The sequence below is a fragment of the Anomalospiza imberbis genome, chromosome 3 (assembly GCF_031753505.1).
Source record: "Anomalospiza imberbis isolate Cuckoo-Finch-1a 21T00152 chromosome 3, ASM3175350v1, whole genome shotgun sequence".
NCBI classification, from domain to species: domain Eukaryota; kingdom Metazoa; phylum Chordata; class Aves; order Passeriformes; family Viduidae; genus Anomalospiza; species Anomalospiza imberbis.
The window spans coordinates 28,923,159-28,937,091 of record NC_089683.1 but is presented as its reverse complement, the minus strand read 5'-3'; the positions used below and the strand labels follow the sequence as shown (position 1 = coordinate 28,937,091).

The window sequence follows — 13,933 nt, the reverse complement described above, 5'->3', positions numbered from 1 at the left end:
AAGAGAATGACGACTCTGAGAGGGTTGTTTTTATTTCATGACAGACACAACATTGCTTGGGGTAAAGTCTCCTGGTTCTCCAGAGTGACTGAATGGCTGAGGCTACAGGTCACAAAAGGATGTGCTACAAATGAGCTGTCTTTCATTTTTTATGCTACATGGTCATCCTTGTAAGTATATGTCCCCAAACCATAAAGCTCTGATAAATGCTTAAATTGAAATGCTTATTTGATTTTAACCAATACTTATTTCATTTTGCTTCCATACAGTCATTTCCATGACACTCACTTTTATTTGCAGGAATAACCAAGAAGTTTTTATCAAGGAAATTAGCATTATTTGGAAGCCCTAATTTCTGCATGGGTGTGCTGCATAAAATAATAGGCAAGAGGAAAACCCTTTGATGCTCATATACTTAATAAATCATGGTAGAGGAATGCAGCAAATGAAGTAGTGGACAAAAGGCAAGGGAACAATTGTGAGTGTAAGATTCTGTGACCACTTCTTTGTCTCCTGCTGCCAAGCCAAACTCTTGCAGTCATTTCGCAGCTAGTGCCACATTCATAGTGCCACATTCAATTGGAGTGAAGGTTCCAGCAGTTCTGGTAGACTTTAAAGGAAAATAAGATGAAATCTTTCTTTACCAAGCTCTTAAATGGCATTCTATTGTTTTACCTCTGACCATACCTTAGTGAAGTTCATTTATGGCCACAGTCTTGGTTGGCTGGGAATATCAATGTGATCAGGGAACACTCAGCTGCTCACTACTGCAGAACACACAGCAGCAGCAGCAAACACAGGAGCACATTTCATTTTACACACTTATTAATCTTTGGTAAATATGTATGCTCCAGATATGGAAAAATTATTATGGACCCTGAAATGATAGTGGGGACTTTCCCTTTAATTTAACAAGTATGATTGGTTAGCTATTAAAAAGCAGATATTCAAAAGCAGAAAGGAAGAAAAGGAACTCCCCGGGCTGAATTAAGTTGTGATGTGCTTGTGCAGAAAAGCAGACAAATGTTTTCTACTGTATAATGTCTATAAGACTGAGGTGCATATATATGTTGGCAAAATCACAGAATCATAGAATCATTTATTATTTAGAATTATTTAGGTTGGAAAGGACCTTTAATATCATTGAGTCCAACTGTTATCTCAGCACTGCCAAATCCACCACTAAACCATTTCCCCAACTGCCACATCTATATAACTTTTAAATATCTCCAGGGTTTGGGGCTTGATAATCTTTTGAAGGAAGAACCTTTCCTAATATCTAGTGTAAAGCTTCCCTGGTTCAACCTGAGGTAATTTCCTCTTATCCTATCACTCGCTGCCTGGGAGAAGAGACCTTCTTTCAGGTAGCTGTAGAATGCCCTCACCATCAAGTCAACAGTGATACCAAAGTCATTAGGTTTTTTCCCCTTAAGTTTTAATCTTCTCCTGTGTAGAATGGGAAAATGTCAGTGAGGCAGGAGAAAAATGTTGCCTATCACAATCTCTTGATCAGTTGCTCTCTGATGAGAGAAAAGTTTGTCATCCTCTACACTAGCTAACGGAAGTGACAAAACAGAGCTGCATATTCTGGCCTTACAAGGGAATCGAGGAAAGGAAAGCAGATCATTTACGGCCACCCCTGCCTATCAAAATCTGTGAAGGTGAAGAGGAATAGCTGGCATATATCAATATAGAGTATAGACTGAGGAAGAACAAAAATGTTGTTTTTGAGCCTCTGCATTCAAATCTATAAAACTAAGCCTGGCTGCTTTGCTCCATGGCTATATAAAAAGAAATGAAGCACTAAACTAGTGAAAAAAAAAGGAGCTGTAATTTTTTTAGGAGGAAGCCTTTCATTCCTCAGAGTACAGTAGTCATCTCAGTGAGGAGTACATGGACAGGCTGATATGCTGCCCTTGTAATATAATTTGGAAAAACAAAATCATCTCTAATGAGCTGCAGCTGAGCAAATAATTATTCACCTCAAAGCTCTTTTTATCAAATTATATTTTAGCCAAGCACTTGCAAAATCGTGAATAACGCTGCTGTGGAAAAAGTTGAAACAAAATTACAGTATGAGCAGAAGGACCAGAAATGCATTTTTATGGCTATATTATTAGTTTGGTATGTAAAGATTCACCTGCATCAGTTCCCATGCTCCTTTGTAATTGCTAATATTTTGACATCAATGTGATAATTCATATGTAGATTTTTCCTTCCTAACTCTCAAGAGTTAAGAGATATTCTAGTTTTTCAACTTTCTGATAAAAAGCAGACCATTTTGCATGAATGCATTTTCTATTGGGTGTTATATCACTAAAAGTGGCACTATGTTCTGAGACCCCCCAACATAAGAAGGGCATAGACCTGTTGGAGTGAGTCCAGAGAAGGGCTACAGAGATGATCAGAGAGATGGAGCGCCAGTTCTGTGAGGAATGGCTAAGAGATTTTGGATTATTCAGCTGGGGAGAAGGCTCTAGAAAGATATTATAGTATCCTTCCAGCACCTTTTTACAAGAACATGTAGTGACAGGACATGGGGGAACTGCTTCAAACTGAAAGAATGTAGAATTAGATTAGATATTAGGGAGAAATTCTTTACTGTGAATGTGGTGAAGTTGAAATTCTTTACTGTGAATGTGGTGACTATGAACAAGTTGCCTGGAGAAGTAGTGGATTCCCTGTCCCTGAAGGTGCTCAAGGCCAGGTTGGATGGGGGCTTTGAGGGACCTGATCTTCTGAAATGTGCCCTGCCTGTGGCAGCAGGAATGGAAGTAGATGTTTTTTAAGATCCTTTTCAACCCAAACCATTCTATGATTCTATTAAAATACGGCATTATTTTTATCACAGCAACTAAATACATAATTTCATCATCCAGGCTAGAAAACTGTGCTACGCAGGTTTATAAAATGGTCTGTGCTAGTAGAGATTTTCTGATACTATTGAAGATGTCTTTCAGGAACAAAGTTGCTTGATAACAGGCTTTAGTCTTCATCATTATTTATGAGTGCAGTTCAAATCTCTTCCAAACTAGAGCATCCAAAGGACATGTAGAGGAAAACTCATGGCAAAAGGGCTATTTCAGTGTATGTTAAGACAATTATACATTACCAATACTTTTTTAACCCGATCCCTTAATTTTTTTTTTTTTTTGGCAATTCAGTAAATCCTATTGCTTAGTTTGAGTGCATAACAGAGTAGAAAATAAAAATAACCTGTGAATTCAAGTATTTCCTCAATTTTCACAAAATCAATTTCTAATGCTCCATGATAAGATTTTATGTATCAATGGTTTTCATTAAAAATGGTCAGAAAAGCTTCAATATTCAGTTCCTAGAAAGCTCATAAAAGGTGAAATCTCATTGCTCTTCCACATCTAACTATTTTAGTCTCTTTTTAGTTTTTTTCTTTAGTCCCCATTCAGTCTTTTCTTTTCTGTTTTTTTAGATTTTGGACAGTTGGGGATGAGGTGAGCAGTTTCTTGTTTCAGTGTGTTTAGTTTTATTTTGTTTTGTTTATTTTGCAGTGTTTTTTTCTAATTTAGGTGGCTATTAACCATAGACTATATTAAGAATAGATGAAGAATTCTTTATCTATGCTTCTTGGAAGCATGATAATGTAGGGTATTCCTAATTCTGAGGTCTTGCTTCTTAGTCTTATTGCTTGTGCCATACCAAATTTGATAGGCTTCAAGTGCTTATGAAAGCAAAATGTACTTTTATTTGAGGCATTTCAGTAATTTTGTTTTCTTGGATATGATCTGAAGTAGGCCTGTGGGGTCCTAATCACTGATTCTATTCTTGGTCCTGCAGTCACTCATAAACACAGTACAAATAAATTTCTAAGTCTCAGGAAAGATTTTAACCTATTTATCCAAATAAAGTAAAAAAACCCCTCAAATCACAACTCAGAAGACATTAGTCCAGACTAGCCAAGTATTGGGTAAAGTACACAATTCTATGTGAAATAATTAGGCACATAATTTTCTGCTTCCAGATCAAAAGAAGATAATGAGCAATGAGGAACATACATTGTTAATATTATACTGACTAAGTTTGGGTCATTAGATCATCATCTAATTTGCCTTTCTACATATAACAGTCCATTAAGCTAGCAACAGATACACTTTAAAGAGATTAAAATATGTTAGTTAGACTGAAGTAGTTCAGCTTTCAGAAAATGAAACTATATGCCAAGGATAGAAAAAGAGAACAAGCTTCAGCAAGGTCCATAACTTCTGCTATAGCAGTAACTGATTCAGTAAAATAGTCTGAAAACCCAAATATGTCTATTCTACAGAAGGGGAAAATCCTCCAAATTCTGAGAATTTAATATGGAATTAAAGAAAGGAAGAAAATTCCTCACTATTAACAAAACTCTGTTGATCAGTATGTGATTAAGAACTTCCCAGAAGGAACTGAAGAAAGGATATCTTCTGCCACTAGAGTTTATTAAACCTTGACTTTATTTCATTTCCATCCACAATAAAAAACATACTTGGAAGAATTTCTTGTTTAATCCCCTCTTTCTCAAGAATACATTTAAAAAAAAATTGCACATAATTGGGCAAAACATTTTTCTCAGCTACAATGACTGGTAACAGACTCAAGACACCATGCTTGACTAAGAACATTTTCTTAATGCAAAGCTGCAGACACTGCAAATATATTAGGGCAATGCAAGAAAACCAGAACAAAATCTGGTATAAGATCTGTGATGTTTCTTTTTCTGCTCATCAAGTTATTGCTTGGTCCTCTAGGACCATGAGGCAAAGTATGCCTATTTATCACTCTGAATTTTCCACTTCTAGTGCTTTAGGGAGAATAATCCTAACTAGGTTCTTTAAATATTATTATTACAGCTAAGCAAATAATTTCCTAAAGGTTTATTTCATGGATTTGGGAATTTTTGTCCCTTAATATGTTCAGTGAATAAATTTTCTTATTAGTCAATCAGCTGTAAAAGCTGGTCAAACAGTATTTATTGAATTCATTTCATGATTGATTTGTACCAAATGTGGGATAAACTGTTCATGACTAATTGGTTCTGTTACTCAAAGAGATCTAATTATCATCCCTAACTTTAAAAGGAACCTGTACCATAGTGCACAAGGTAAAAGAAACTAACAGAAGTACAGGCTGTATATCTGTAGCACAGCTGACATTCATAATTCTCTTAAACTGCTTTTTCTCAAACTCGTATCATATAGGACACAGTGCCCTTGAAAGATATAAACTGAGTGTTGATCTCCACAAGTCAAACCATACCTCTCTACTATTTAATCATGTTCAAGGGCATAGTCTCTTTAGAGGCTCTGTGTTTGTTATATTTTTACTATGCCAGGGATTTTCTGTTGTCCCATGGAGATGTCGGAACATTAAGAAGGAAGAGTGGCTAGGCACTAATTCAGAAGACTTGAGATAAATTTCCTGCTTAAGTGGTCTCAGTTCTCCATCAACAAAAAATGCAGATATAGTACAGACTCATCTCAGAAATATATTGAGGAGATATATTAATTTAAGACTGGGAAATATTCTGAAACTGTTGCAATGGAATATTAAGTATAATATTGATATATGCATCAAAAAGTGGTCCACAAGTCCAGACAATCTAACTCAACCCCGTTTTCCTCTGAGGTGGCATAACCTACATCTGAAGCACCAGGGCATGCTGTAGAGGCAGTAATTCTGCCTGGCACATTCTGTAAGTGACTGGAAAAAGCCATGTTATTCATGGTGCTGGGGATTATGAGCAAAGTATATTATCATTAGCATTATGGGTATATTTTTAACTTTAATGACTCTCCATCTTTACAAATAGACTTTCAAATGGATTTTAAGATTAAAATATGATGCCATTCTAGCATGATTTCCAGAGCAACCATGTTGGTCTCAGTACAAGTCTTGAGTCGAGCTGAAGAACACACAGCAGTAGCTGGGTTTCAGCTTCTTTAATACTGCTTATTAAGGGTTGAAATTTGTGCCATGTCAATTCCAGGTGAGTAATAGAGAAAACTGTAAAAATACAGTGCATGAGGCAGTGAATCCACAGTAGTTACATACAGTGAGGAAACAGTCTTCAGGGGTCAATCACCTGTGGTAATGTGGTAAATTTGTACACTATATATAGCAAAGAATTGTGGTTTCCTCACATTAAACTCTCTATCCCTCCTCTGTCCCAGAAAGTCATGTTTTTATTGCCTGCTGACAACGGCTTCTCTGCTATTCTATCCTCTAAAGGATGGTAGGCATTGTTTGGGAGAGTGCTATGGTACGGTCTGAAATGGTCAGGGAGCATGCTAACACATACACAGTTAAACTGTGCAGATGACTACAAGGACTTTTAAGCTTATTTACTAGTATAACTATAAACTTCCAGTTCAGCACCTGTGTAGCCAGGTTAGCAGGGTCTTTGGCCAAGGAAATCTTCTCTGGCTCCCATCATACTGAATACTTTTCTTTAGATAATATTTTCTTAGGTACAGCATCATGTGAATTCTACTATGTGATTTCTAGTTCTAGATTATATGCAGCTTGATTAGAGGGCAAAAAGACAGGAACTTGTCTGTATTGTATGCTTTAATGTATTAAATATTATATTTATGTATATCAACTGTTTTACATCAGCTTCAGGAACATAATTTTTTTGAAGACTGTGCATCTGATTTTCTTTTATATATTTCAGATAATAAATGAAAGAGATTCAGCTCAAATTTTATGGGAATATTCAGAGAACTGAGTGCTACCCTGCTCTATTCCTGGTCTGCATTGGTAAAATAATTTTATTGGTAAGTTAAGCACACTGAGACAACTCATACATGCTTTCATAAGCACACATATTTATTATAGCAACACCGTCTGTCAGCAGCTTCCTTATAAAGCCCTATTTACAGGGATTTATGGAACTGGCATATGTATCGTGGGGGGACAAGCCTACATTTGCAGGGCAATGACCTTATAGGTCTTTACCTCTATTTTCTCTGATTCTTTAAATATGCTGCGTTGTTCACTTTGAGAAGCAGAAAGATGTAAGACAGGCCAATTTTCTTTGCGAACAGCTCCCAAGTGTGAAAGAAGTCCACTTCTTTAATTTGTATGCACATGAGCTAGACTTAAATTTTGTGCAGCAAAAAGATATGTTTAGGTGCTTGTGTAATTTTAAAGAAGCATTACCAATTTTTAAATGTTCTTTGGCAGAAAGAATATTTTACAGTGTAATTGACTCATAATTAATATTTCCAAAAGGCAAATATAGGAAAAAAAAATCTGCTCTAGGTTAGAAATGTCTTTTGTTCAACAAGTAAGCCTTGTGGCTCTTGAAAAATTACCAGTGCCTACCAAAGCCAGGTAAGTCAAACCACTGAATAGCATGAAACAGCATTTTGCATAGTTTGAACTGCAAACTAGCATAGACCTAAAAAATGAAATTGTTGCAACAGAGTAAATTACCAAAAATATTACAGCCAACTTAGTGTGGTTTTTGAGCATGGACACTAAAGGAAGAGATGAACATGCAGGCAGCTCTGTAAAATAGAAGGTTCTGTGTAGTGGAGAAAATTCCTTTGACAATCTATTCTGTCCTATTTTAAAAATAATTCTTGCTTTGGCCTGCCCTGAAACTGAATCCCCGGTCTCAAATAAATTGGGTCTAACAAAACAGAAATGCAGCTCAAAGGAATTAATCAAAATCTCCCCTAAGTAGCAGTCCAGATTTGAGGAACGGCAGCCAGGCTACTGCTTTTCAAGCCACCAAAGAATTTTAAACATGTTACAGAAGTGTTGCACTTTGTTGTGAAGTTGGGAAGTCATGAAGCACAGAGCTGTATTAGTGAGCCTCTGCTGAATGACAAGTGGAGCAGTGGCCTTTGGAAAAGGATTCAGAGTAATAAGAATGTCAGTAGAATATATCACGCAGGGAAAACCCATTGTCCACGAGAATCTTCAAAGGCTCATTTCCCTCTTTAGTATTAACCTGGCTGAATGCTTCAGATAGGGACATAGAGGGTAACTAATATACCTAATGTATACCATGGTAACATATTTATAAAGCAATATACATTATGTATTACATCTATCAATATAAACATGTTTAGGCAGTAGATAATTGTATAATGCCAATGCTTTGCAAATAAACTTTTTGTTAGGATTTTTGAAAAAACTTCACATAGTATTTCTTCATCTAGAGTTACTTTACCTTTTCCAAGACACTGCAATAGATTTACCCTATAATCATTTTCTATTGTTACATTTGAATGTGAAGTTCTAAATTTGAGAGCAAAAAGAAGCATTTCCGGCTTCCTACTCTGCAATTAAAGAATACACAGTATTACAGAATTCTCAGCAAGTTGCTCTTCCAGTAAATCTCATTTATTCACATCTCATTTTCTAATAAGCTAAAATATGTTTTGCCTCTGACCCCTATAAACATTTCACACAGTGGACATGAAAGAAGGGAATCTGATTAATTTTTCCACTTCTACAGTAAGACAAGGCTTATTTCACAAACACCAGCATTATACAAGATCAAAATAATATACATTAACATAAATTATTCTCTGTCAGATCTGTTTTCCTCTTGGTATTGCTTAACAGAAACCTAAGAGTAAATAAGTAAGTTTCTTTTTATGCCAGTGATTAGTAATGAATAAACAGAGCAAGTACTAAAGCTGACTTTGCACCTACTGAATGCTGCAAGTGTCTGTACTCGTTTGATATGCATCTAGCAAAGCTTGGATGTTCCCAAAAGGCCACTCCATGAACACTGAGAGAGCAGCGTCTGCTAGTGGTGCCTGTAAGACACAAAGAAGACAGAAAATATTTATATAAGTGAGAGCAACTGGAAAGAATAAACTTTATTTAATCTATATTCCATGCTATTTTAAAGGCACACACACAGAAACAATTTCATGTAATGATCATCGGTATATAGAGAGTAGTATAAGATCCTGAAACACATTTCAATGTTTATTTGATTGCTTTTTAGCAGTGTTTCCTTAATTAAAAAGATTTTTATGTTCTCCCTCATGTTCATCACTTTGCTCATAGATCCAGTCAAATTGATTTTTTGTCAGCTTTTTCTTTGTGGCTATAATGCTCATATGTATGTGTACACATATGTATATATACAGATAAATGCATATACACTACAGACCCATGCATATATGTAAGCTGTAAGAGACAACATATGTACATATGTATATTGGCATGCATATGTATAAGTAAATATGTGAGGTTTATACAGATATATTCACATATATGAGTATTTATATGACTCTAGTAATAATTTATCTAGGACACAAAGCAAAATATTTCTCCCTTTTTTATCATCATAAGATTTCAATGTAGTACTGTACCTGTGGCATTGAGAGGACATCGATTGAATGCCATGTCCCCAGCTGGGGTTCTTTTCCAGACCATTGACATCAAATAGTCTTCAGGACATATTTCATAAGGTGCTGTCATTTATAAATGAGAATTTAAATAGAAACATTAACATATTTTATATCAGAAAAATAAGTGTTCCATTTCATCCTACATTTTCCTGAGATGTGTATGTGAACATAACTTGGGTTAATTTTCAGTTTGAAGTAAAAAAATGAGAAGCCTGAAATTTTGCATATCTGTCTTTGTGATGGTATTTATTTTATATAAACCATGGCTTTATTCTCCCCAGCAAGCAAGAACTTTTTAGGTTGCAGTTACAATATTAACGGGTTTTACTCTTTCCTTGTTGCTCTATTTTGATCAATAACACTAAGAAACTATCACAAGATGATGAGACTTAAACTGTGATAAGTTATAATGCTAATCTTAAACTAAAATTTATAAAGATTTTTCTAAAATTGAATCTTTATGTGAAAGATTCAGTTCTGAAAAGACAGTTGAAACATTATATGTGTTGAAGGTGCTAAATGAGAGTCGTGTATTCTGAAGGTTATTATAAAACCAGGTTATTTCTTTGAAATGTGTTTCAGTACAAGCTGGTAATTAAGAAAGTATAGTCAATAATGTGGGACTGAGTGTCTATAAAGCAAAATAACCTTTTACTGGTTATTGCAATACCATTTAAAGGGAAAAATATTGTCACAATTTTGTACTAACAGAACTGCATGGGGAAAAATAAACTTCAGCAAATGCTTCATGTTTTATTTTCACATGGTCACAACAGCAGATTCCTCTTGCTCTTTGTGTGTTAGTGTATATTCCAGTTTATGATTTTTGAACAAATTAGATTAGCACAGAAAACATCTGGCTGAAGCCATCTCACACTCACATCACTAAAATGTTTGTTAATGAAATCTAATTCACTCCAATTTCAGGGCAGAAAATCAGGAATTGTTTATTATTATATATTATTGTTTCCAGAAAAAAAAAAAGTAACCCTGCTGTATTACAGCAAAGTGGTTACAAAACAAGAAAAAAGAAAAGAGAAAGGAAATTCATTCTAGCAGATGGTGTGATAAGGCAGAAAGCAATTCAATGATTCACTCATGGTTGCACGGGAAATCTCTAGCAGAGGCAGGAACAGAGTACAGATTTTGCCCATCCCATTATCTAACCCATAAAATCGTCCATCTTCCCTGTTTTGTACTTCTGCTGACGGAAGTGTGAGCAAGGGAACTGAGTAGACTTTTGCACAAAGCTGTACCCTCTGTAGAGGACAAAGAATACCTAGCAGATGGCTCAGTAATACTAATATGAATCACAGTTGGGCAGAAAAATTGCTTGCTAAATTTGCCTCACCATCAGCATTCCTGAATCTTAAATCAAGACAGTTGGTGCTGCTAAAAACACAAGAGATCCATTAATGGCAAAAATCTAAAGAAAGTCAGTTATAGTCATAATCTAGAATACTAGCCCTGCTTCAGATATGCCCACAGAGTGAATGCATCAGGACAGTGTTACACTGGGAAAAAACAGATTTTGATAAACATAAGCCATCTGGTGACATAAGCAAAAGCAATTACCATTCTATTATGACCTTATAAACAAAAGAAATGTTCTGTTTTGAGGAGCGTAAATTAACATAATAAGGAGGTTATATTATAAATTACATAAATTTGCTGGAGCTTAGAGCTCTCTGAGAACTATATTTGTTATGCAGCTGTGGCTATTTCAAATGTGCTGTGTTCACTAATCACCACTTTAGGTGCTGATTCTCAGAACTAAAACTCTTCTCTCCACATACTGAATGTTACATGTGAGTTTTTTTGCTTAAAAAATATATACATGCATCTATATGCACACTTCAATACACCATATTTTCTCTTTTACATTTGCAAGCCTCAGGTAATATCAGAGATTTCCCATCTATTTGGAAGGGTACTAGTGTGCTCTTGAATTAAAGTTTTCAGAACTCAAGATTATACTGAAACTTTAACCTAGTGCCAGAGATAAACAGTGCATTTGTGTGCTGTGTTCAAAAGTAAAAGGCGCTCCCAAGACCTAGAGTCATCAGTAAAGAGGTGTGGGAGCAGCTGGAACTTGGAAGTTTCGCTTAGCCCAGGCAAAGACCTTTTCCTGTCTCTGGCTGACTCTTGGCCTTTTAATGCCTCATACAAGGATCAAGGAATGCTGCAGATAAAAACAAACTCCTTCTTCCCAAAGCTAAAACCTATCTGGCAGAGCTTACTCATCAGGCAACCACCCACATTAAAGCATCTGTGAGGCTGCAACCCATGTTGCTCATGGAGGCATTATAGGCACACTGGAGTGGTACTATATCTGAGTTAAAAAGCCTTGTTGATCCTCAGAACCAGATCAAGTATTTCTGTAACTATGGCACAAATAATTCATAACGCACCCACAGATAAATATGATTTTGCTGTACAAAATCATAAAGAACTACTAGAATTTAGAAGCAAATAGCAAATACTGAGGTAAAATTTGCTATCACTGGCAAATAAAAGGCAGACCTCTTTCACTCTTGATGTGAATCACCAGCATCTTCCCACACAGAGCATGCATTCAAATGTACCACGTTACCTGTAATGATAGGCCTGAATTCATCACACCTAAGCACAAATATTCAACAAAGTCAACAGTCTAGAAGCACAGTCTTCTTCTGACATTACTGGAGAGAAGACGTGCATCTCCCAGAGGCAATGAACCCAATTGGGATCTGTGGAAGCTCAGGACAACACACAAAGCAAGAGACACATGCAAGAGACACGTGTAGCCTCACAGAGTTTGCCATCTAGACAAGCAGATAACAAACATGGGAAAGGGTAACAAAAGGGTGAGACAAGTTAGCCTACAGCACACAGTAGCTCAAATGATGGTAGAACTACTGCTCCTCTCTTGAATCCTAATTCAATGCCCCAGGCAAAATTATCATAAGCAAAGGCAATAGGAAAAAATCTTTTGGATGTCTTATAGAACAGTGTTGCAATCAGAGACAAAAAAAAAACTCCTCAAATCTTTAATTTTATTATTTAGCTGAGCATCATTTGAATTATTTGAATCTTCTCCCTTCTCCTATTCTATCTTATCTATTTAATACTGCTGTGAAAAAAACTTCTACCATCAGTGGGAAATGATTAGCTAGTCTTTGGCTGTTGTGCACTCTTGTCTTTCTGTTAACTAACAAGATAGTGTAGAATTGTGTTCAGTTATACTTTGGTCTAAAGTGCTCCCATATTAGGCTTTATACTACTGAAAATATGCTTTTAAGAAAAATGCTGAGAACTTTTTTTGAGTAAAATTCAGGTAAAGCATTAATATTGGAAACATGTATAGAGTTAATATAGATTTACTTATTAGGGAATTAGGTATTTCTGGAAACCTATACTGTATTGTTGAAACATGATATAATCTTCTGGCCGTTAAAAGAACACAATCCTGTTTTTATAAAAATAAATTTACAGAAGTCTTCTACCCTGTATAGTGCTGCACTTTGGTTTTGGTTTTCCCATCTCTTCATTTTCACTGACACATTTGGTGGAAATTGCCTTATTTCTCCTACACATTCTTCTACAAGTTTCTGATCATCTTGCCAAGCAACTCCTTATCAGATGTATTTTCTTTCGTTACCTAGCTGTCTCCATTATTCTTATGGGACAGACATAATGTTCATTCATCTTGTGTAAGTTTTCTGCTGTGACTCCTGAGTGACTAGCTGTTTACCAAATATAGAAGCATTTTTTACTTTCTCTGATTTGTTTCCAATTTTCGGAAGTCATCCTTCACAGAAAAATGTTTTGAGTGCAGTCCTGACCTACTAGGAGTGAAGTTTAACTTCAGACATTTGGGATGCAACAAAGCAGCAATAACTGAACCCAAAATATCTTCAGATCCTTGTTTTTCATTCCTAGATTATTACACAATGGAAGAAAAAAACAACAGTTTTAAAATTTATAGCTGTGATATAGACAAATCACAAAGAAAGATGCACAAAATTTGTTCAGAAAGCAAGCTTTTTGAGAATCCAATTTTCAGATAGTTGTTGCATATAGGTAAATGCTTACAAAGTGAAAGCCTTGTAAAATCATGTCTCAGGCCTGCTACTTTGGCTAAGCAGAAAAGGATTATGGGAAAGTGACTCAGCTGAATTAGAGGTAGAAAAACAAGTTATGTAACCATCGTGTGTTCACATTGTGGTGTATGGTGGTTGGTTGAATTATATTTATTATGATTTTAATCTATGTAGCTGATAACTGGCTAATTGTTTTAAAAGACCAAGTTTTTGCAATAACGCAGCTCTCCCTTGCACCTGCCTGGGGACTCTGCATCACTTTGCACCCTCACCTCACAGACAGCACTTCTGAGTCTGCCTCTCTTAATGCTGCTGAAAGTAATTCAGTTCATGCCCCAGCCACTTGAAGGAAATCACTGAGAAACTACGAAGAGAATTTCATATAATACCCAGATAATGCAGAGCTTAAACTACAGAATGTCCAGGAAAGATTGTCAGTTATCAAGTAAACACGCTGTT

The 13,933-nt window shown here is 35.8% G+C and overlaps 1 protein-coding gene across 9 annotated transcripts in view; it reads right to left on the bottom strand.

Moving 5' to 3' along the window:
* The window catches only part of ADGRB3 (adhesion G protein-coupled receptor B3), a 448,710-nt gene that overhangs the window by 235,261 nt on the left and 199,516 nt on the right, over positions 1-13,933 (bottom strand). For all 9 annotated transcript variants that reach the window (XR_010997055.1, XM_068183751.1, XM_068183747.1 and 6 more), the window contains 2 exons: positions 9,354-9,455; positions 8,683-8,789 (listed from right to left, as the gene is read on the bottom strand). Coding sequence is in view for 8 of the 9 variants with exons in the window: in XM_068183751.1 (XP_068039852.1) it covers positions 8,683-8,789; positions 9,354-9,455 (209 nt within the window). In the remaining variant the exon portion in view is untranslated. The remainder of the gene's footprint in view (positions 1-8,682; positions 8,790-9,353; positions 9,456-13,933) is intronic.